The sequence below is a fragment of the Vanacampus margaritifer genome, chromosome 4 (genome assembly GCF_051991255.1).
Source record: "Vanacampus margaritifer isolate UIUO_Vmar chromosome 4, RoL_Vmar_1.0, whole genome shotgun sequence".
Lineage (NCBI taxonomy): Eukaryota > Metazoa > Chordata > Actinopteri > Syngnathiformes > Syngnathidae > Vanacampus > Vanacampus margaritifer.
The window spans coordinates 32,574,675-32,595,645 of NC_135435.1; the positions used below are offsets into that span (position 1 = coordinate 32,574,675).

The 20,971-nt window shown below is 52.7% G+C and overlaps 1 protein-coding gene across 6 annotated transcripts; it reads right to left on the minus strand.

Moving 5' to 3' along the window:
• Positions 1–996: 996 nt before the first annotated feature.
• Positions 997–20,899, minus strand: plekhg4 (pleckstrin homology domain containing, family G (with RhoGef domain) member 4). Of its 6 annotated transcripts, none has more exons than XM_077563491.1 (20): positions 20,582–20,899; positions 18,865–19,007; positions 9,746–9,872; positions 9,022–9,109; positions 8,851–8,958; positions 8,658–8,765; positions 8,359–8,457; positions 7,947–8,231; positions 6,864–6,986; positions 6,508–6,699; positions 5,704–6,431; positions 5,290–5,539; positions 5,025–5,114; positions 4,714–4,938; positions 4,467–4,637; positions 3,237–3,417; positions 3,058–3,174; positions 1,989–2,186; positions 1,299–1,420; positions 997–1,235 (listed from the first exon to the last, which is right to left on the minus strand). In XM_077563491.1, the coding sequence occupies exons 2-20, from the start codon at positions 18,989–18,991 to the stop codon at positions 1,197–1,199; spliced, it is 3,378 nt and encodes a 1,125-aa protein (XP_077419617.1). In that variant the 5' UTR covers positions 18,992–19,007; positions 20,582–20,899; the 3' UTR covers positions 997–1,196. The 6 variants fall into 6 exon arrangements, with proteins under 6 accessions (XP_077419617.1, XP_077419615.1, XP_077419612.1 ...); XM_077563489.1 differs by lacking the exon at positions 20,582–20,899 and adding an exon at positions 10,011–13,283 and having other exon boundaries at positions 18,865–19,006; XM_077563486.1 differs by lacking the exons at positions 18,865–19,007; positions 20,582–20,899 and adding exons at positions 10,011–13,283; positions 18,530–18,858.
• Between the last annotated feature and the right edge of the window lie 72 nt (positions 20,900–20,971).

The following is a 20,971-nucleotide window of genomic DNA, read 5'->3' on the forward strand; positions in this document are numbered from 1 at the left end:
CTTCCCGCTTGTGTCCGCCTCTTTGTTTACTTCCAGTCCAAGCGCAAAAATCCTAAAAGCTATTTTTCGAAAAATAAACATTTTGGGGACAGTGGTTCGGGGGCGGGTACAGTTTTTTTTTCTTCCTTGTTTTTTTATTTTATTTTTAATACCCCCCCCCCCCCAAAAAAAAAATCTTCGCTGATAAAGATTCAATATAAATGGGGGGGGGGGGGTAAATTACCAGAAAAAAAGGCAAAACAACCCATTTTTTTCCAACTGAGGACAAAAAAAATGCGGCTGCTGAACTGCAAATATGCATCGACTGTAGTTTAAAGTTGTACTATCCTTATTCACCACTAAATAGAAGTCATGTCTTGGTTGCGCTTACATCGGGTCTTATTCTGCCCTACGACATGTTTAGGCCTGCCGAATATATATTTTGGGCAGATTGGCAATCATATGCAGGACAAACGTAGAACCTCGATAGTATTAACATTTTCAGTAAGTTGATTTTTGTGTGTGAAAAATGCACAAAATGAGTTCTTGCACTTAATGTCGATTTTGCTGGAACACTTGTTTGTTTTCTTTCTCATATGTGTATTTTGAGACTTCTGATTTCTAGTACCAAGTACGAGTGCTTGCTAGTAGTCACCAATACCAAGTACCAATACTCCTGGTACTTAAGATACATCAAATTTCAGTTTCAATTTAAAGAAAGACCTTGATATCCCAATACAGCGTTTTTCATTCAAATTGCATGAAATGAATGGCAAATTTCTATTGATAAAATGGCCACAAGGGGGAGCCCAATACTGGTACAGTATTGACATTGTACCGATACCTTGAAATCTGGTGTCAATACTCGCCCATCCTTACTGGAAATCTTGAAGTGTTGTTTTTCCATAATAATCTTGTTAGTGACAACTTGAAGAATGCGTCCGTCTCACGCTCGGTAAACACGTCGGCCTGCTGGGTTTTGCTGATAGTCAATGACAAGCAACAACACAAGCCAGAAAGTTTTCACATTTGTTTATTTCTTACTTTTACACGTACAAGGAGAAAAGTGCTATCAGATGTAACGTAGGAAAAAGGCATCCGACAAAAACGGCGCCGCATGCGTCCATAGGAAATGGCGTGGTGTTGGTCGCCATGGCAACAGCTTGCGCCGTCCACAGGAAGCGCCCCGAGTGTCCGAGTGGATGGGCGACCGCCGCTCACACCTCGGTCGCCGGGACCGCCACGGACTCCGCCCCCTGAGAGTCAGCGGCCGTTTCAGCAAGTCATGTGACTCCGACGGGAAGTGTGCGCGTACTCACCACTTTGTGGGAGGAGCCTGAGGAGGCGGAGCTCGGGTCTCGCTGGCGGGAAGAGACGCAGCCGGAGTCGGAGCCGGTCGACCCCGACAGGCAACGGGACGACGAGCCCGAACTTTCGGTGGCTACCGGGACGACACCAGAGACCTCGTTAGGAAAACAACTTCCACTTTCATTTCAGGTGACTGACGGAGTCCGTTTTGTGTCTTCTAAACAAAAGAATCTTATTCCGATGTTTTCCCTCGTGTGTCTTTTTTCTTCTACACAAAAACAATTGTTGGACTTTCAGCCTGCCAAAAGCAAATTTCTACTCCAATTTCTATTGCTCTCCAAAATGGCGGACAGCTGACGTGTTTTTTTTTTGGTGTTTGTTGTCCCGCAAATCAGACATTTGCAAAAATCTTTGGAAAACGCTGAGCAACATTTTTGCGGATTTTCCAGGATTTGCGAGTCACGTTCCAAACCCGGAATGGAATCATCATCAATTTCAGTCGGTGCATTTTCTCAACTGCCAATTTGAAATGACCAAGTTGACCTGCAAAGGTCAAAGTCACTTTATGCAGATGGGAACCATTTTTGGTCTCGAGTTACGAGCGATTGATTGAAAATGGCGGCAAACATCAAACAAAAGCGACACGCGACTGCGAGCGCAGCTGTCAAACAGGAAGTGTTGCGCGTGTGTGCGCCACGTACTGGCGGTGTCGCGCTCCCGCTCGTCTTCCTCCACGCACGGCGGCGCCACGTCGCCCCCTGGCGGCTGGTAGCGGAAGACGTGCAGGTCCAGGGAGCCCAGCAGGCCGGCAGACGAGGGGTCGGAGGTCTCCGCAGCGCGCCGGAAAGGGTCGGCGCGATCGGAGGCCGAGACGGCGATGGACGCTCGCGTCCTGGCACCTGCGACGGCAAAAAGCAAAAATCACTTCCTGTACCCCGATAACAACTTTGCAACCTCGTCAGACGTTTTAAAAGAACTCTTTTTGCCAAAATGTTTGGACAGGACGGAACATTGTCACATGGCAATAACTGACTAAAGAGGCGTCAAGTGGACATTGAGAGGACATTTGCCAAATTCAAAGTGTTTGCTCGGATCGGTCGGCAAAAGCGAGACTCCGAATGCTTTTGCTGAGTCGTGACGAGGGAGGACAAAAGAGACGGCGGACAATTCCGCATTTGTCCCACACACGTTCTCCTCATTCAAATTCAGACACGATGGACACCGTTTGTCGGCGCTTTTTGGCTTTGCAGCCGCTCAGTTTGAGTCCAATTGTAGAAAAAAAGACAGAATGGAAACGCTAGCGATTCAAAAAAGGGCACAAAATTGCCCTGGAGAGGGTGCGATTTGAAGCGTATCGAAAAAAGCGATTTTGGAAACAAGAGCGGATACGACGTCACAAAACAATGGCGGACGATAAAGTGAGGTCTGTTTGGGGGCGACCCGACACAAATCCAAAGCGAAAATTCATGCGGTTTGAGACGGAAAACAGCAAAGAAACGCTGATCAGGACAAAAGCAAACTCAAAGCACGTCATCGCTTCCTGTGGTGTATAGCGCCACCTACAGCAGCGGAGGCCCCTCTCAATATTGGCAAAAGAACAAGCGATTTGCAAGTCCGTTTTGCGCATCTTCAGCACATTTGCTCCAAGAAATTGCAAACAACGGAATGGAAGGCGGACGGCTGACAGCAGAATGCGAAGGAGCGCTCAAGTTGCGGACGAGCCCCAAGACGGCGAGCGGACGGCGAGCGGACGGCGAGCGGACGGCGTACCTCGTATCTTGCTGACGTGGTGAACGGCTCGGTCGCTGATGGCGGCGGCGCTGGGCTGGATGTCCAAATAAGGCTTGTTGCCCACCCCCATGGACAGCATCTCCTTCAGACGCGCCTCTGCGCGCACACGCACACACTCGCTCACACCGGCCGTGCGCGTGTCACATGTCGCCGCTCACCTTTGTTGCGGCTGGCCTGCGTCCACAGGATGGCGGCGAGCTGGCGCGTCCAGGCGCTCTTGACGTCGGCGCTGGCGGCCTGCAGCGTCAGCGTCTGGTTCTTGGACGTCCTCCTCCGGAACCAAATCTCAAAGCGGAGGCCGTCGTCCCCCTTGGACTCGGTCAGGCCCAAGTCCGAAGTCTGACGCCAAGCGAGAAGAAATATGGCGGATTTCTGTCATCGGTCGATTGGTCGCACCAAATGCATCTTGGGATATTTTCCCGGCCAAGTCTTAGCCAATCAGCAACTTGCTTGAAGCTAGCTGGGAAAAGTGTGCACGCCGTCCTACGTGATGCGTGGGACAGGACTGACGTCGTTGGACGTAAGAAGGGACAAGAGGGTGGGCGGGGCCAAATCAGACATCAGACACATTTGGATTGGAAGAAAACACAACATCTCAAATTGGACGTCAATGGGAGCTAAATGTGGACATTTTCAAAAAGATTTGACTCGCTTGACCTTTTGACCTTGCATTTGACCTTGTGGAGCAAGTGACCACGCACGTACATGCAATGAGGTTTTTTCATTTGCAAACAAATATCTGAAGCGTTGATGTGTTTTAGAGAACAAGAAAGAGGACGTTTCATGAAAAATTTCAAGGTCCAATCAAAAGGTCGCTCCAATCTGCACCTAATCGACATGATTCGGAATCCGTTTGGTGAAGATGGAGCGAGTGCCGCCTTCCTGAGACAGGAGACTTCAAAGGGAGGGGGCCACGCCCCTTTTTGCACAAAATCTCTGCCGGCTCCCGTTTGGTGCCGTTCACTGACTTTCATTCCAACCCGAATGGGCTTGCTTGAAATGTTTCCCGATTTGTCATGGCCGACGCAAGAAGGCCAAAAAGTGAAGAACAGGAAGTAAAATGCGTGACGTGAGATCAAAGTGCAGCTGGAGGTGAGATTGCGCCACTGATCTGTCAAAAGAACTGGATCGCCGATAGGCCGAGACTTTTGGAGCCAGCGGCCGCCATATTGCTCCTCCCAAGAAACCTTTCTCTGCCTACGAGCACCATGGGAGGAGCAAGATGGCCGCCCTGTGGCTTCAGCGGCTCACGCGGGCTAGCGGCCGTCTAGTCATACGTTCAGATGAGCGGGGAAAGTGGAAATGCGAAGTGAGAGGACGCAGGCAGGCAGGTGAGCGCAGGTGAGCGCAGGTGAGCGCAGGTGAGCGCAGGTGAGTCAAGCGCGCACCTTGAAGGATCGTTTGTACTGGAAGACGTCCAGGCCTCCGTCCACCATCTTGGCTTTGCTGAGGAGCAGCAGCTCGTCAAACAGGAAGACGCGCCTGTCGCACTTCCTCCTTCCGCTCCAGACGGTGAACTGGTCCTGGCGCAGCAGCCGGCCCTGCTCCTTCAGGTTGACCTGCGGGGGGTTGGGGGGCGGGGCCTGTTAATGGCCGCCCGCACAAGCCAGTCTCATCTGCGAAAAGCATACGTACGTCGCAATGCCGGATGGCGTCCATGGCCAGCAGGTCGTTGCCGTGGCGCAGCTGGAACTTGACGGTGGCGACGGCCGTCCGCAGCGAGGTCAGCTCCGCCTCTTGGCCGACGCCCACCTCCTTGATGAGGTCATCCAGCAGCAGCGCGTACTTGCTCATGCGCTGAACCGGCTTCAGCAGGTACGAGCACAGGTCCATCTTGTCGCCCAGCTCGCGCTGCTTTCTCTGCGCACACGCACGCACGCACGCACGCACGCAGGCGTCAGCGACATGCGGAGGGACGCGTCGCGTGGCGATGGGCGTGGCTTCACCTTGAAGAAGGCCAGGCCGTGACTGGCCAGCAGCGCGTCCGACTTGGGCTTGTTCTTGCTGTACAGCGCGTACAGGCTGAACTGCTCCTGCTACGCGCGCACGCACACACACACACGTTGTCAACAATTTGACTTACAACCTCTCAGAACTCACTTGTGCTCATAAGTCAAAGTCAACTGGCGAGCACAAGCGTATGTTAGCCATTTGACTTAAGCGGCGGCAATCGTGCGTTTGCCCCCCGGCAGGCGTGCGAGCGCGTCGTACGTGTCTGAGGAAGCTCGGCGCCACTCGGAGCGGATGTTTCCAGCAGGCCTCAAGTTCTTTGAGGAAGACGTGAGCGTGGAAGTCCAGAAGCTTCTCCAGGTTGCCGAAGACCACCGAGCGTTTGCCGCGCAGGTCCTGCGGCAGGTCGGCGCGCTCCATCTCGGGGAAGTAGTGCTCCGTCACGTAGCGCAGCGAGCGCACGTACTCGCGCTCCGTCGTCACCATTTCCTCCACGATGTGACGCAACTTCCTGTGCGGACACAAAACGCGCTTTCCGTCGGTATGGCGTCGGCTGACGTCGGCTAGCGTGGACCCCGTTGCCGCGGCAACCGCCGACAGACGTCAGCCTGACAACTTCCGCTGCGCGTTGCCACGACCACCGACCGACCGTCTGCTCCCGCGGCAACAACCCACCTTCCATCGCCTCGTCCTTCCGCCGTCGCCGGACTCTCGGCGCCCGGCGTCCCGGGGCCACGCCGGCAGCGCTCCGCCCAGGTGGGGGCGGGCGTCCTGGCGCAGAGGGTGCGGTCGGCCGCCTCTGCGCTGCTGACCTCCAAACCTCGGATGAACACGCCCGTGTTTCCTCTGCGCGCCGGCTCGCTGAGGGCTCGGACCGCCGCCCCGGAGGCGGGACAGTCGAAGCTCTGAGTTTTACGAAGCAGGCGTGGGAAAGAGGCGGGGGCGGAGACGGCGCACGAGTGGAGGCGGGGCCTGGCGGGCTCGCCGCCAAACAGGCGGCGGAGGAGGGGCGTGCGCTGAGGGCTGACGGGGGCCAAGGGGGGGCCGTCCGGCGGCGGGGCGCTCGGGGCGGCGGCCCCCGACAGCGTCTCCGTGGAGGCGGAGCTTAAGCGCGAGCGCCGCCGGCGCGCGGAGTCTCCGGCCAGCCGCGCGTCGGCCATCTTCTTGTCGAACATGGCGAGCGCCTCCCGGCACGTGGCGCGGGCAAAGCCCAGCTGCCGCGCGCCGCGCTCGTCCCGCAGCTCGTCGGCCAGCGACATCATTTCCTGGAAGGCCATCTCGGGGATGGGCGGGTGCCGGCGCCGGTGCTCCTCCAAGGACGCAACACACTCTTCCGGCAAGATGTTGACCTTCACCGCCATGGCGGCCAGACGGTGGCGACCCTCGATGGCCCACGCGTACGCCTGCGCACGCACAAGTTTCCAACACGTAAACACACACGCACGCAAATGAGTGTGTGTGTGTGTGTGAAGCGCTTACGCCATCGAGGAAGCGGTAGAGCGCCAGGCGCTTGCGGATGTTGCGTCCCACGGTGGCCACGCGTTGCCAGAATCGGTCCAGCTGATCCCGCAAGGGGCCCACCTGCGCCCGGTAGGAGTCGGCGTCCCAAGGCCACGCCTCGCACCAGCGCTCCAGGCGCCGCAGCGCCGCCTCGCCTTCCTTGCAGCGAGCCTGCACGCACACGCACGCCAAGGTCAACATTTTGGAGCCAGCCAGCCCTGCGCGTGATGACTTTCTACATTTCATCATTCACGACAAGCACAAAATATTTTTGGGGCTTGAAATATTTCAAAAATGTCCGCCATTTGTCGAGAAATGTTGAAAAAGTGACGCACGCATGCCGAGGAGTAGAAGTCTTTGAAGTCACGCTGCTTGCGGCCGAGCGCCTCCAGCGAGTCCTCCGATTGGTCCAGACACCCGAGCTGCGTCTGGCCCTCCCCCTCCATCCAACAGCTCACCTGAAACGCACGCACACACAACAAGCCAAAGCGTGAGAGTGGCGACGTGCGTGCGTGCGTGCGTGCGTTTGAGAATGTGATTTTTCAGGGCCGACACCGATTATTAGTAATCGTGCCGATAATCGATATTCACTCAAAAAGGAAAATATTGCCATCAAAATGTAAAAAAACACAAACTCTGTTGAAATGATCTTTAACTCATTTGCTGCCCAAAACGTATAAATACGTTCTATTTTAAATTGTGTCCCAAAGACGTATTTATACGTTTGTTTATGGGGGGTTTTATGCGCGAGCATACAGAAGGCTTTCCTGCAGCCTCTCAACTGAAGAGAACGCTTGAAGCAATGGCAGTTATTACAAAAACGGCCAGCAGGTGGCAGCAGAGTATAAGAAGAAAAAACTTTTTTTTGCCAGTGTTTTCAACGGTAACGTGAATTATGACGAAACTATATTCGAATGCTCATTTGCTGCAAAACGGAAACAGATTGAAATATTTTCCTGATGAAAAAAGAGACTCGAATCTTTTGATAACAATAGAAAGCAATATTTTGTGGGCCTTGCAAAATCATTCAAATTCTAGTAAAACAGCCGGGAGCAAAGGGGCTTGCTTCAGTCAAAATGGCTGCCAGTCAATGAGTTTAATGTTAGATAATGTTTGTTTTCAAATTAGATTAAAAAAATTGAGGGAGTTTGAGGGAGTCAACGGTTTCAGGAAAACCTCAAAATGTAAATCGCTTCCCGAATGTTTTGGACAGTAAATCACGTTTTCTCAGAAATGTTCCAAATTTGACGTATGTTGGGTTCAATTGGAAAGAAAAACAGAAGCTTCTGAGATCAGCAGCAGCTCTTCCAAAGTCAAGTGAAAAAAATACAAATGAAATTGTGGAATCATCGGCCCGGCCAATAATCGGTCACGGCCCTTTGGTTGTTTTTCAAGCGCTCTCCGTGAAGTTTGCCGACCTGCCGGAAGGCGCGGGCAGCTCGGCAGAAGTCTCGCACGAGTCGGAGCCGTCTCGTCCTGTCGTTGTTGAAGGCCACCAGGCGGTGGAGCAGTTCGTCCACTCGCTGGTACGAACAGCAGACGGCCGCCACCGCCGTCCGCCGCGGGCCCTCGCCGTCCCGGTCTAGGTCCCGCCGCAGCAGCGACAGCCAGGCTCCGCCCTCCTGCTGCAGGCGCACCAATCGGCTGTCTCCGAGGACGTCTTGCATCAACTGCCGGTAGATGGACAGCTGCCGCTCGGCATCCTGGGAAATGCGCGAGTGGCTCATTTGCGCGTCCTTTCGGTTTTGCTTAAGTGTGCGATTTGTGTCAATTGTGGGTTTTCATGCAGGAGTGTGTGTTGGTGTGCGAATGCCGCGTGTGTGTGTGTACCTGTTGTGTGCCAGGCAGGCGCGTGTTCTCCATGATGTCGATGTTCTTCTGCAGCAGCTTGATGACATCATCACACTGACTGCCCAGCTGCTCCACCCTCTGAAACACGCGCACGCGCACACACACACACACACACGCACGCCATCAGTGTGACATTGTGCAAAATTGCCCAATGGTGAAAAGTCGGTTTGTAAGTCATGCCACTGAAGTCGCAGTTGTGACACGCTTGTCAATAAAGATTTGAGAAGCTGATGTGTGCGTCCCGGCGTGTGCGTCCCGGCGTGTGCGCGCGGACTCACGGATCGGAAGGCCAGCCAGTCGCTGTGACTGAAGCGCAACGAGCCTCCCAACTCTCGCGGCAGCTGATCCTCGTCCGCCAGCGACTCCAGCGACGACACCGCCTCCAACTACACGCGCACACGCACACGTCAAAGCCGTGAATGATTTGCTCCCACGCATGAAAGCAATGAATCGGTAAAAAGAGGGCTTGACCTGAGCGCCGGCTGGCGTCGTCGCCGGTGCGTGCCGGTCCACATGCGCGCCGCCAACCTTTGCGTCCGTCAGCAGCAACACGCGGCCCACGTGACCCGGGACCTCCTCCTGCGCACACACACCCGTTGGCGATCAAGTCATGTGACCTGAGCCGGGGCCGGACGATCTTACCTGCACGGCGTCCAGAGCCGACAAAAGGGCGGCCGAGGGCGCGGCCCGCCGGGTGTCCACGAGTACCGTCACGCCGGGCGAGCCGGCGCTAAGCCGCAAAAAAGGACAGAAAAGTCACAGCGCAGCAGAAAACACACAAACAGGAAGTCATCATCATCTTCATCATCCTCATCATCGAGATCATCATCTTCATCATCATCGGGATCATCATCCTCATCTACATCATCATCATCCTCATTATTATCATCATCATGATCATAATCCTTATCATCCTCATCCTCCTCCTCATCATCATCTTCATCATCATCATCATCCTCATCATCGAGATCATCATCTTCATCATCATCAGGATCATCATCCTCATCTACATCATCATCATCCTCATTATTATCATCATCATGATCATAATCCTTATCATCCTCATCCTCCTCCTCATCATCATCTTCATCATCATCATCATCCTCATCATCGAGATCATCATCAGGATCATCATCCTCATCTACATCCTCATTATTATCATCATCATCATGATCATAATCCTTATCATCCTCATCCTCCTCATCATCATCTTCATCATCATCCTCATCCTCATCCTCATCCTCCTCCTCATCATCATCTTCATCATCATCTTCATCATCATCCTCATCCTCATCCTCCTCCTCATCATCATCTTCATCCTCATCCTCATCCTCATCTTCATCATCATCATCATCCTCATCGGTACCCGAGGGTGTAGACGTAGTAGAGCATCAGGCGTAGCAGCTCGCCAGGCCGGCATTCGGGGCGGGACCACACGGCGTCGACACCGGCGTCCACCGTCAGGAGGAAACGCCCGCTTCGATCGCGACTTCCTGCCGAGGGGCAAATGGTGCACTTACAACATCGGCCACATGGGGGAGACAAAAACGCTGGTGGCTTACACACAAGAGGCAAGTGTGTGTTTGTGTGTTTGTGTGTTTGTGTGTTTGTGTGTGCACGTGCGCGATTACCAGGCAAGGCAACGACTCCAGAGCGCAAGAGCATCCTGCCGAAGCCAGAGCGGAAGGAAACCAGGCTTAGGTGCGAGTCCGCTGGCTGACATTTGCCTTCGCAAGCTAACGTCGGACAGGAAGTCTTCTCAGCGTCTACGTGATGGGGATGCTTTTCACAATAAGAGTCCTCCGTATCTAGCAGCTGTTGTGAAACTCTTTCGCAATAAGAGTCCTCTGTGCGTATGTGTGGTGCGAGATTTTCACAATAAGAGTCACCAGCGCTGATGTGTGCAACACCGTTTTTACAATAAGAGTCTTCAACACATATTGAATCTTCAAAATAAGAGTCGTCAGCAGGACAGAGGCTAGCACAGCTTTCAGAATAAGAGTCGTCTATTTGTTTGGGAAGCTTTTCACAATAAGAGTATTCAGCGGACCTTTCACAATAAGAGTTAGCCGTGTCCACGGCTACTGAAATGGCTGCCAAGCTGTTTTCAAAATAAGAGCTGCTGCCACGAGTGCATTGAGCAGAGCTACGTTCAGAAAATAAGTCTTCCGTGTGCATTTGTAATGGCAGCTTTTCACAATAAGAGTCGGTAGTGTACATTTGCTGTGTACATTTTTCAGAACAAGAGTGCAGAGTCATCCCTTCAAAATGACAGTCCTCGTTGTCTATTTGTTCTGAAAGCTTTTCAAAATAAGAGTTCTCAGTGTGCATATGTTCTGTAGGCTTTTCAGAATAAGAGTTTTGCGTGTGTGTGTGTGATGGTGTCATCTTTTCACAAGAAGAGTCCTGGTTATCTATTAGGCCTGGAATTTTTTTAGAAAAAGAGTCCTGACTGTGTATTTGTTCGGGAAGCTTTTCACAATAAGATTCATCAGCGTGAATTAGGTCCGGGAAGTTTTCAGAACAAGGGTCCGTAGTGTACAAGTGGATCATCTTTTCACAATAAGAGTCCCCGTTGTCAATTTGTTCTGAAAGCTTTTCAAAATAAGAGTTCTCAGTGTGTCTTTGTTCTGTAGGCTTTTCACAATAAGGGTATTGTGTGCGTGTGTGTGGTGGTGTCATCTCTTCACAAGAAGAGTCCTCGTTATCTATTAGTTGTGGAATCTTTTCACAATAAGAGTCCTGGTTGTGTATTTGTTCTAGAAGCTTTTCACAATAAGAGTCATCAGTGTGAATTTGTTGTGGGAACTTTTCAGAGCAAAAGTGGTCAATGTGTGCACGTGTCAACTTTTGACAACAATCTGGAGTGTGTATTTCTTCTTCAGACTTTGTGTGTGTGTGATTCTGTCCTGGAAGTCTTTCAGAATAAGAGTCTTGATTCTCTTTATGTGGGGGAAGCTTTTCAAAATAAGAATCCTCAGGGTGCATTTGTTCTGGAACCTTTTCAGAACAAGAGCCTTGGCTGTGTGTGTGTGGCGTCCACTTTTCACAATAAGAGCCTGGAGTGTGACTTTCTACGGGAAACTTCTCACAGTGTCGATGTTCTGGAAGCTTTTCAGAGTAAGAGTTTTCAGCGTGCGTGTGCGGCGCTGACATCTTTCCACAATAAGAGTCTGCAGTTCTCGGCTCAACTTCCTGCTGCGGTTGCACTTTCGACACGCCTTCCTCGTCTCGCCGTCCCTCGTCCCGTCCATCCACGTCGCGTTGCTCCTCGTACCGCCGACGGTTGTCCCTTGCGTCCTCATCTTGTCCTTCCTCGTCGCGTCGTCTCTCATCTCGTCCTCCGTCGTCTCTTTGTTCCTCGTCCCACCCTTTCTCGTGTTGACCCGTCTCATCTCTTTGTCCATCCATGTACCGTTCGTCCTGGTCTAGTCTGTCATCGCTTTGGTCCTCGTCTTGTCCTTCGTCTTCAAGCCGTTCCTCGTCCTGTCCTTTGCCGTCTCGTCCTTCCTCATCTCGCCATGTGTCGTCCTTTGGGTCCTCGTCTTGTTGATCCATTTCACGTTGCTCCTCGTACCATCGATTTTCGTCCCGTTGTTCCTCATCTTGCCATGTGTCGTCTCTTCGGTCCTCGTCTCGTCCTTCTTCGTCATGCTGTTGCTCGTCTCGTTTGTCGTCTCGTCCTTCCTCGTCTCGCCATACGTCGTCTCTTCCGTCCTCGTCATGCCGTTGCTTCTCTCGTTTGTCGTCCCGTTTTTCCTCATCTTGCCATGTGTCGTCTCGTCGGTCCTCGTCTTGTCCGTCCTCCTCATGCCGTTGTTCGTCTTGTCGTTTGTCGTCTCGTCTTTCCTCGTCTGGCCATGTGTCGTCTCGTCGGTCCTCGTCTTGTCCGTCCTCCTCATGCCGTTGCTTGTCTCGTTTGTCGTCCCGTTTTTCCTCATCTTGCCATGTGTGGTCTCGTCGGTCCTCGTCTTGTCCGTCCTCCTCATGCCGTTGCTTGTCTCGTTTGTCGTCCCGTTGTTCCTCATCTTGCCATGTGTCGTCTCGTCGGTCCTCGTCTTGTCCGTCCTCCTCATGCCGTTGTTCATCTTGTCGTTTGTCGTCTCGTCTTTCCTCGTCTGGCCATGTGTCCTCCCTTTGGTCCTCGTCTCGTCCTTCCTCGTCATGCCGATCCTCGTCCCCTCGTTTGTCGTCTCGTCCTTCCTCCCGTTCCCACTTTCTGCCCATCGCCATCTCGTTGTGCTCCGCGCAAGGCGCTAAACTTCCGATATGATCAACTTCCTCCTCTTCTTGCTGTCCGCGCTGGTCCCCGTCCTCCTTCCGCTTCCGTCTTTGGGCCGCGTTTGCGCCGCTACTCGCCGCTGTGAGGGCAGGTGGCGCCAGCTTCTCCCGTTGGTCCTGTCCTTGAGCGGAGGGGACCCGATTGTTCGGCAGCGCGCCTGTCGGAGCGTGACGAGCGGCGCGCGCGGCTCGGTTCCTCATGCTGATGGACTGGGTCAAGGATCCTTTCTGAGGCGAGAATCTGGGCAGCGTCATCCCCGTGGGATCCACGTCCTCCGATTCCTCCCCCTGGCCGCGGGCCCCCGATCGCTCAGCTTCTATCTGGACTCCCGCGTCCCCGCTGGGATCGGGAGACACTTGCGGGCCGTCCGTCCTGGGCTGGCGTCCCGAGTGCAGGTGGACCGCGTCCTCCCAGGGGACCCTGAAGACGTCCGGCGGCGCGGCGAGGAGGCGGCGTTCCGGTGCGGGCACTTCTCGATGCTGTCTGTCCCCGTTGACGGAGTCCAGCCAGGCCATGCTGAGGACTCCTAGCGCGGACGCCTCCCGTGGCGCCGCATGACGGCCGGCCAGGAAGGGCGGCAGAAGTCTCCCGGAGGGCCGAGGCGCACCCCGATCCGGTCACGCTGACGAGAGGACAAACATTTGGACACAAATTAGGACAAACATCCGCAGCACGAATGACAATTCATCAAATGCGTGAAAACGGATTTCACGCGGATCTCGTCATTGTGGCCTCGTCACAGTCCGCTCGCCGAAAACGCCGGACGCTGCCGATGACCGCGGGGGTGCTTGGCAGGGCGTCGCTATGGAGACGCGCGGGTAATCCGATCCGGTGGCGGAGATCCAGCCCAGTAAAAATACCGGGCCGGCCTCCGACAACTTGTGCAGCCGTAGCAATCAATCAAGTGCAACACGCCACGGCGGCGGCGGCGGCGGCGGCCTGACGTAGCACGGAGGCTAAAGTTAACACGGGAGCAAACAGCTGCCGTCCAGTGACTCATCAAGTCCCCGAGCAACACACGCGTCAAACAGAAGGATGGCCATCGCTCCAATCATCAAGATGGCGGGGGGGAGGAGTCACACCGCGGCGTGCTGGCAGAAACAGCAAACGGCGAGCGCAATCGGACTCGGGACTTGCCGTTATCTCCTTCTTTCCATTGTTTGGTGTTCGAGAGCATTCAAAGGAGATTTGGTTTTGCTATTTCATCCCCGCAATGTTTTTAAACACGAGCGTCCGAAATCAGAAAGCAACATTTGCTACTTGCTACATTTACGAGCTAGAACCTCGAAGCTGGTGTTGTCAAAGTCCGGTCCTGGAGAGGGGGGGGGGGGGGGGTAGTACACTTGACTTCATTCAATGTGTTATTTTTGTATTCGTTGCTCTTCCCGTCTGTTCTTGTTGCTGCTGGAAAGTCCATTTCCCCGAAGGAAGTCGTCCCAAAAAGATCAATAAAGTCCAAGCTTAAGTCTTCAACAGCCGATTGATTTTGAAACGCAATCAGAAGGAGATCCTGATTGACCGGGCAGGTGCGTTGGAGTCGAGAAACCTGGACAACATGCAGGACTCGGACCCTCCTGGACCGGATCTTGACACGTCTGCTCCAAATCATGTTTGACTGCATTGACAAATAAAGTTTTCAACCAAATTGGCGGCTGCAAATAACAATAAGCGAAGTGCGCGTCTCGCCGGCGCGGTGCATTGTGGGTCGGCTGAGCTACCATCCGGTCGTTGAAAAGGAATCGGATCCAATGGAAGACTGTCGCCGCCTTCGGCTCCGTTTTTCGATTCTGTTATCCGCGGGCCGCACTTTGCCCACCGGGCTCCAACATGTCAAACGGACGATGATGATGATGATGATGATGAAGGACGGCTCGTTTGTGTGCGAACGCATCCGGCGGGCCGTCGTTCCGGTTTTGCCGGTTTGCATGAATAGCGGCGGGCGGCGGTGGGAAATCACCTGTCCTCGCACCCTCCGTCTTGGTCTCACCTGTCGTCATGGTGACAAAATCAAAACATGCTGGAGCGGCCACCGAGGGTTCGAACGCCGTGGAGAGCCTTCAGGCCATTTGACGGCATCGGGCTGTCAAACGGACGGACGGCGGCCCGTCAGGTGCGGCCAACGGGGCGGGGCTTAAGCGGCCTGCCCATTCTGAGCTTGCGGCTTCCGTCCTCAGCCTTTTTGTGCCCTTGAGCAAGACCCTGCCACCCCAGACGCTCTCGATTCTGCGGCCGGCGACGGCTGCTGAAGGAGGAGGCGGACTTCGAAAGGCGTCGCGTTCCTACAAGGTGGAAAAGCAGCAGACCCGTTTACAGAAGGACGTTTTGCACTGACCGGCGCTGAAACGAAAAAGCCGCTCGCTCACTGGCGGGACTTGGACTCATTTGCTATTTTCAGGTCAACCTCCACGAAGGTGCTTGGACCGGAGACTCGCGTGACCCGCGCCAACAGGATTCCTCTTCTGCTGTGCTGACGAGTCGGCAAAAAGGTCTCCGGTTGGCGGAAGACACAAAATGTAGAATTTTCTGGCCAAGTTGCTCCTCCCTCCCGTCCTCGCTCCCGACACGACGGTGCCCGAGACCTCGCTCAGCTGCTGACCAAATCAAAGTCACAAGAGACGCGGCGGCTCATCGTTGAGCACGAAAAGGCCGTCGACAGACAAATCTCCAGACCAAAAGGGACGTCCAACCACGAAGGAGATCCTGGGACGAAATCGGACGGCAGCTCTGCTTGCAAAAGCCGAACCTCCGGCAGTTTGTATGCACTTGCTGAGGAACGTCCCCCATGAGGACAGACGTCCCCCGTGAGGACAGACGTCCCCCGTGAGGACAAACGTCCCCCATGAGGACAAACGTCCTCCACGCCGACTTGCTGAAGACAAACGGGGCCACAAGAGTGGACCAAGCGTCCGGGACTGAGGACAAGCACAAGACAACATGGAGTCTCACCGTGGACATTTCAACTCACATCCGCACCAAAAGAAGAAAAGCAGCACCGGACTTTGATTGGTTCGATGTTCAATTTTGCGTTTTTCTGGTTCAGCTGAGATGCGTCCAAATGTCGTCAACATCAACACGGAGCCCGCCATCTTCAGGCAGGTCGGCCATTTTGGGGCTCCCGAGGGGGTCCTTGACATCTTTAGCTGTTGAGTGCTTTCCCAGACCGGGAGTGGGGGAGGGGCGGGGTGGGGGGTTGGGGGGGGGGGGTCGGATAAGGTGTCCGCTTTCAGGATGACCGAGCACGCCTCCTTCCACTTTGGTTCTGGCTTCTGTCACATGACTTTGGTGAAATGTCCGACATTTGTCCTGACGTCAAAGTTTCGGTTCTTGTTGTTCCACAAAAAACTCCATCAACGTGGCCTGGCGCGAGGAAGAGACCGGGGGGGGGGGGGGGGGGGGCGTGTGAGCTTTCAAAGTGGAAAAGCCGAAAGCTGGGGACATCCGGCACCAAAATCTCAAATCGGGAGAGGAGGACAACTCGTCTCTTGTGCTTGTCCTCCTCTTTTTTTTTTTTATTTTAAAAAGCTCACTTGTTGCTTCCTGCCACGCCATCCGTCATTGGCATCCATGATCTAAGCCACGCCCCCTCACACACACACACACACACAAGCTGGAACATGGCTGACCGTTATGCGAGCGCCCGCCAAGCAGCAGTCTGGAAAATGTCCGCTTACGCTACGGCCATTTTCTTTTCAGGCGTCCATCAAGGCAAAGATGAAAGCGTTTTGTGCACGTTTTGTGCACGTTTTGTGCACGTTTTGTGCACGTTTGATCCGGATTGCCAAAGCAACTGCAACGTGACACGATTTCCCCAAAATGTTGAGCGCGCTTGGAACGGACACTTGCGGCGGCGGCGGCGGCGGCGGCGTCCTGAGAAGGATTCCGTCGGCGCTACTTGCAGCGCCTCATCGGATTTCCTGGTCCACTGATGGAGACGATTGTCCGGTTTTGGCCGCTTTGCGAGCGGCCAAGGACGTCAAATGCAAGCTTGGCGCGGGTGTCACAAGGTCGTTCTCGTGTTGCAGTTTTGGTGGGAAAGCAGCATTTGGGGGACGACACATTTTTCAATGTTTTTTGGGGGGGGCGTCAATTCGGTCGAGTGCTGATACCAGATATCGGCATCACATCGATACCAGGCCTTATTTCAAGGTATTGGTAATTGCGACGACAGGCTAATACTTCTTTAGCAATCATGAATTGAAAAAAATGATCTTCATTTCATGCAATTTGAAGACAATGTAGGGAAAAAAAGGTCTTTCTTGAAAATCCTCTTTTTTTTGGTTTAAAGATCGGCCGATATGTTTTCCTTTAGGCCAATACAACACCGATTATTACTAGCCAAGGAGAACAACAAATGATATTTTGGAGCCGATATTCACTCGCAATAAAAGAGGACATCTTGGCAGCAATAAAAAAAAAAAAAAAAAATAAACAATTATTATTGTTGAAGTGTCTTTATGCTTAGTGAACAACTTTTCAGATTTGCAAAATGTTGAAAGTTTTTTTTTTGATCTCATGTTAAACATTTTGGTCCATTTTTAAATGAGAACAAAAAGTTGAAGGAACTCATCAGCATCTTTTCAAAAGTCAACTTCAAAGAAGTCCAAAGTTTTCCAAAATTTCACAAGATCTCAAATGCTGGAAATTGAAAAATGATTCTGCAATGAATTGTTTTTAAGATGCAGAAAGTTCGCAGAAGATCTGAAAATGTCCAGAAATAACCGACACACTTTTAAATGTTGCTTCTTCAAAACAGCCGATGCCGATATTCACCAAAATGCTGAATATCGGCATCGATTATCGGCCCGCACGATGATTGCTTTATGTGGTATCAGTACTTCATACTTTGTATCGGTGGCTACTTAAGAGTTGAGTACTTGTACTAGTAATGGTTAGAAATGTTTTCTTGTCCAAATGAACATATTTGTCGTCATAAATTTGTTGTATGTGCTTTCTGATGATTTTTTTTTTTTTTTTTTTTACTCGTGCAGCGAGGATGTTAGCCAGGTTTGGATTTTGCTTGCGTGTAGCAACACGCGGCCAAGTCGACCAGAACTTCGACATCGGCATCACCTCATTTGCATATGAAGAGGAGGCGTGCGTGTGAAAACTTTGACTTGTCGCAGCAGGAAAAGCAAAAGCGACGGACGCGCTAGCAAAAGACGTCGTCATCAATTGACTCGCATTTGAAAGCAAAAGACGATTACACATTGGACAAAACAACGCCCCCCCCCTCAACCCCCCAACCACCACAAGTAGACGAGACAGACACACGCGCACACGCGCACACACTAACAGACGCAAAACCAAAAAGCCAAACTCGATGGACAAGCATGTCGAGTGTTGGACGACTTCAAAAGAACGACGTCAACTCCCGATTTCTCCTCTCGACTTTTGACCTCTCGACTTTTGACCTCTCGACTTTTGACCTCTCTTTGCCTGCAGCTAACACACACGAATATAAGCAACGTACACGCACGCGCGCGCGAGCGCACGGACAGGCCGCCACCTGCACAAGCTCCGCCCCCCTCGGCGAATTACCCTGCTGGCATTCTTTACACGCCCCGCTGCGCATGCTCAGCCCCCGTGCTTGCGTGCGTTCACCGTGCGCGCGTGCGCGTGCCGCCGATTGTTCGGCCAACAGGTTCAGTAAAAGTTGCGAGATTTGGAAAAAGAAGACGCAACATTCCAACAATTCCGAGCAGGCTGAGCGAAAGAGCAACTTGGCGCAAGAAATTGCTCAACACGCCATCATGCAGTCAGCGCACACACAAAACACGCGCTGACTTGCCGAGTCACGTGCGTGTGCGTGCGTGCGCGTGACGGCAATGTTTGCACATGAAACCAATGTTAAAGCCGGGAAAGACTCACCGTTTAGCAGCGACTCATCCTCCGAAAGTATTCCAACAAGGGTCCAAACATGGCACGGTCCGCACGCGCGCGCTTGCGTGAACACGCGCACGCACACACGCGAGGGACAAGCAACATGTGTTCACACGAAAGCTGCTTGACAAAATATCTGTGTGCTCTCTCACGCCGCTCTACCCCTTTTCTCTCTCGCGCGCACGCACGCGCGCACGCACACCCAGACAGACCGACGGGCGCACCCACTTTCACGCGCGCGCACAAACAGAAGTGTTGGCAGCCATGAAGTGAGATTGTTTAGCAGCCAGATCAGACTTTGAAATGCTTCCAAAAAGACTGACTTGAGTCAAGTGGCCTTCGACGTTTTCTTTGTCCGCATTCCGCTCCCGCTCGTGCACGTGACACATATTCCAACGTGCACGCATTCTGTAGGACTACTGGATGTAGATTGTCCTGGTCCGAAGCCATGTTGCTGATCCTGGAACTAAACAAACAAACAAACAAACAACAAAACCGTTTTCGAGAACAAGTCAAGAAAACAAGGCGGGAAATGAAGACAAAGTCGCTTTGATATTCTCGTAAGCCACAGCAAAATTCAACAAATATGTTTCAAGCGGGCGAACGGCTCAGCACGTCCGCCTCCCAGTGCCGAGGACGCGAGATGGAGTCCGGGCTTGGGCCTTCCTGGGTGGAGTTTGCATGTCCTCCCCGTGCCTCCGCGTGGCTTTTCTGCGGGTACTCCAGGCTCCTCCCACATTCCAAAGACATGCATGGCAGCTCAATTGAGCACTCCAAATTCTCCGTAGGTGAGATTGTGAGCGAATGGTTGTTGGTGTGTGTGTGCCCTGCGATTGGCTGGCAACCAATTCAGGGTGGACCCGCCTACTGCCCGAAACCAGCTGGGATAGGCTCCAGCAACCCTTGTGAGGAAAAGCGGTTAAGAAAATGGATGGAAGGATGTTTCAAGTGACAGTGTGTAATCTTAAGCGCCATCTAGTGGTGAACTAATAATTCATTCATCACATCAACGTATATATACAGTTCATACGTACACACAATTGTGGAATCACAAATTTCATGCCATGTCCAAGTCTCGCCTTACAAGAGGCTGACAAATTTCATCTTCCTGCTACAGACGGCCAAAAGACAAATTGGCGAACAAACGTAACGAAGCCCCGCTGGTGCTGGCATCGAGTGTCGGACCCCCCAAGGATGGACCGCCGCTTACCTGCACGTTGTCTCTAAGCCACCGTAGTGCACGTGCTTCCAAATACGTGCGCTTCGGCTGCATTCTATAGTGACATCTAGTGGCGCACTTTTACACACTGACCCCTTCATTAAAGGGGGGGGCGACTTCAATAATGATTTTTTTTTTTACATTTTTTTACCTCACAAGGGTCGCGGGGGTGCTGGAGCCTATCCCAGTGGGCTCCGTCCACCCTCAACTGCTTGCCAGCCAATCGCAGGCCAACAACCATCCACACTCTTAATCATGGAGATTTTGGAGCATTCGATTAAGGTGGCATGCATGTCTTTGGAATGTGGGAGGAGCCTGGAGTACCCGCAGAAAAGCCACGCAGAAAAGCCACGCAGAAAAGCCACGCAGAAAAGCCACGCAGGAGGCACCGGGAGGACACGCAAACTCCACCCAGGAAAGCCCAAGCCCGGACTCCATCTCACGTCCTCGGCGCCGCCGTGTGTTTTCTGCAAAGCAAATACATTACAATGGAAATCCAAGAGCCGCCATTGCGAGGCTGTCATACGATGCGACTTAGCTGAGCTACGTGGAGATTCAGAAGTCCAAAATAGAACAAGTCTCATGAACTCAAAAGAATATATGACTTAGAATGACTGAAAACGGGACATGAAGGCGCCGACACGTTGACAACTGAAGATTTGTAGCAAAAGTTGAACGTAAGGCGAGCAACCACGTCGGTCTTAACAAGCAGCAGGTGGCCAAGCACGTGCCTCACTCCAATTGAAATGGTGGCAATAAAGTGACCCACAGAGGGCGCTGCAACCTCACAAACACTTCAAGCTGGCCTTTTTAACACTGACATGATGGCGTTGACTTGTTGTCGGTTTTTGATATGCGGATACAAGAGACCAATTCAGCCAGAACGGAATTCATTGCAGCGTCCACCGGAGTCGCCATGTTTGTTTGGTTTCTTCCCACGGCTTCGGCGCTTCTTGTTTTCGTCACGGCTGCATATCCCGCCCCCAAATACAATGTCGCTCTGTGATTGGTCCGAGCCACCAGTGGTTCGTATCACTGGAAATCAATACAAGATGGATTCTCGGGAGTTTGTGAACTCGCAAACGCCGCGAGAATACATCTTGTGAGAACGAGGTTACTGGAGGTTCGTGTTGTAAAACGATTACTGGCAGCTTTTTCGTAAGTGTGTTTGTATGATAGCCGTTGTACGGATGAAAGCAGGGGCACGCGCA

What these genes read in the sequence shown, in the direction of transcription:
- plekhg4 (XM_077563489.1), bottom strand. Translation starts at nt 13,176, where the DNA reads ATGGCCTGGCTGGACTCCGTCAACGGGGACAGACAGCATCGAGAAGTG. An exon ending in CTGCCCGCGCCTTCCGGCAG is followed by an intron (nt 6,987 to 7,946) that starts GTCGGCAAACTT and finishes CGTGCGTTTCAG; the next exon opens with GTGAGCTGTTGGATGGAGGG. An exon ending in ACGGCCTGGCCTTCTTCAAG is followed by an intron (nt 4,939 to 5,024) that starts GTGAAGCCACGC and finishes GCGTGTGCGCAG; the next exon opens with AGAAAGCAGCGCGAGCTGGG.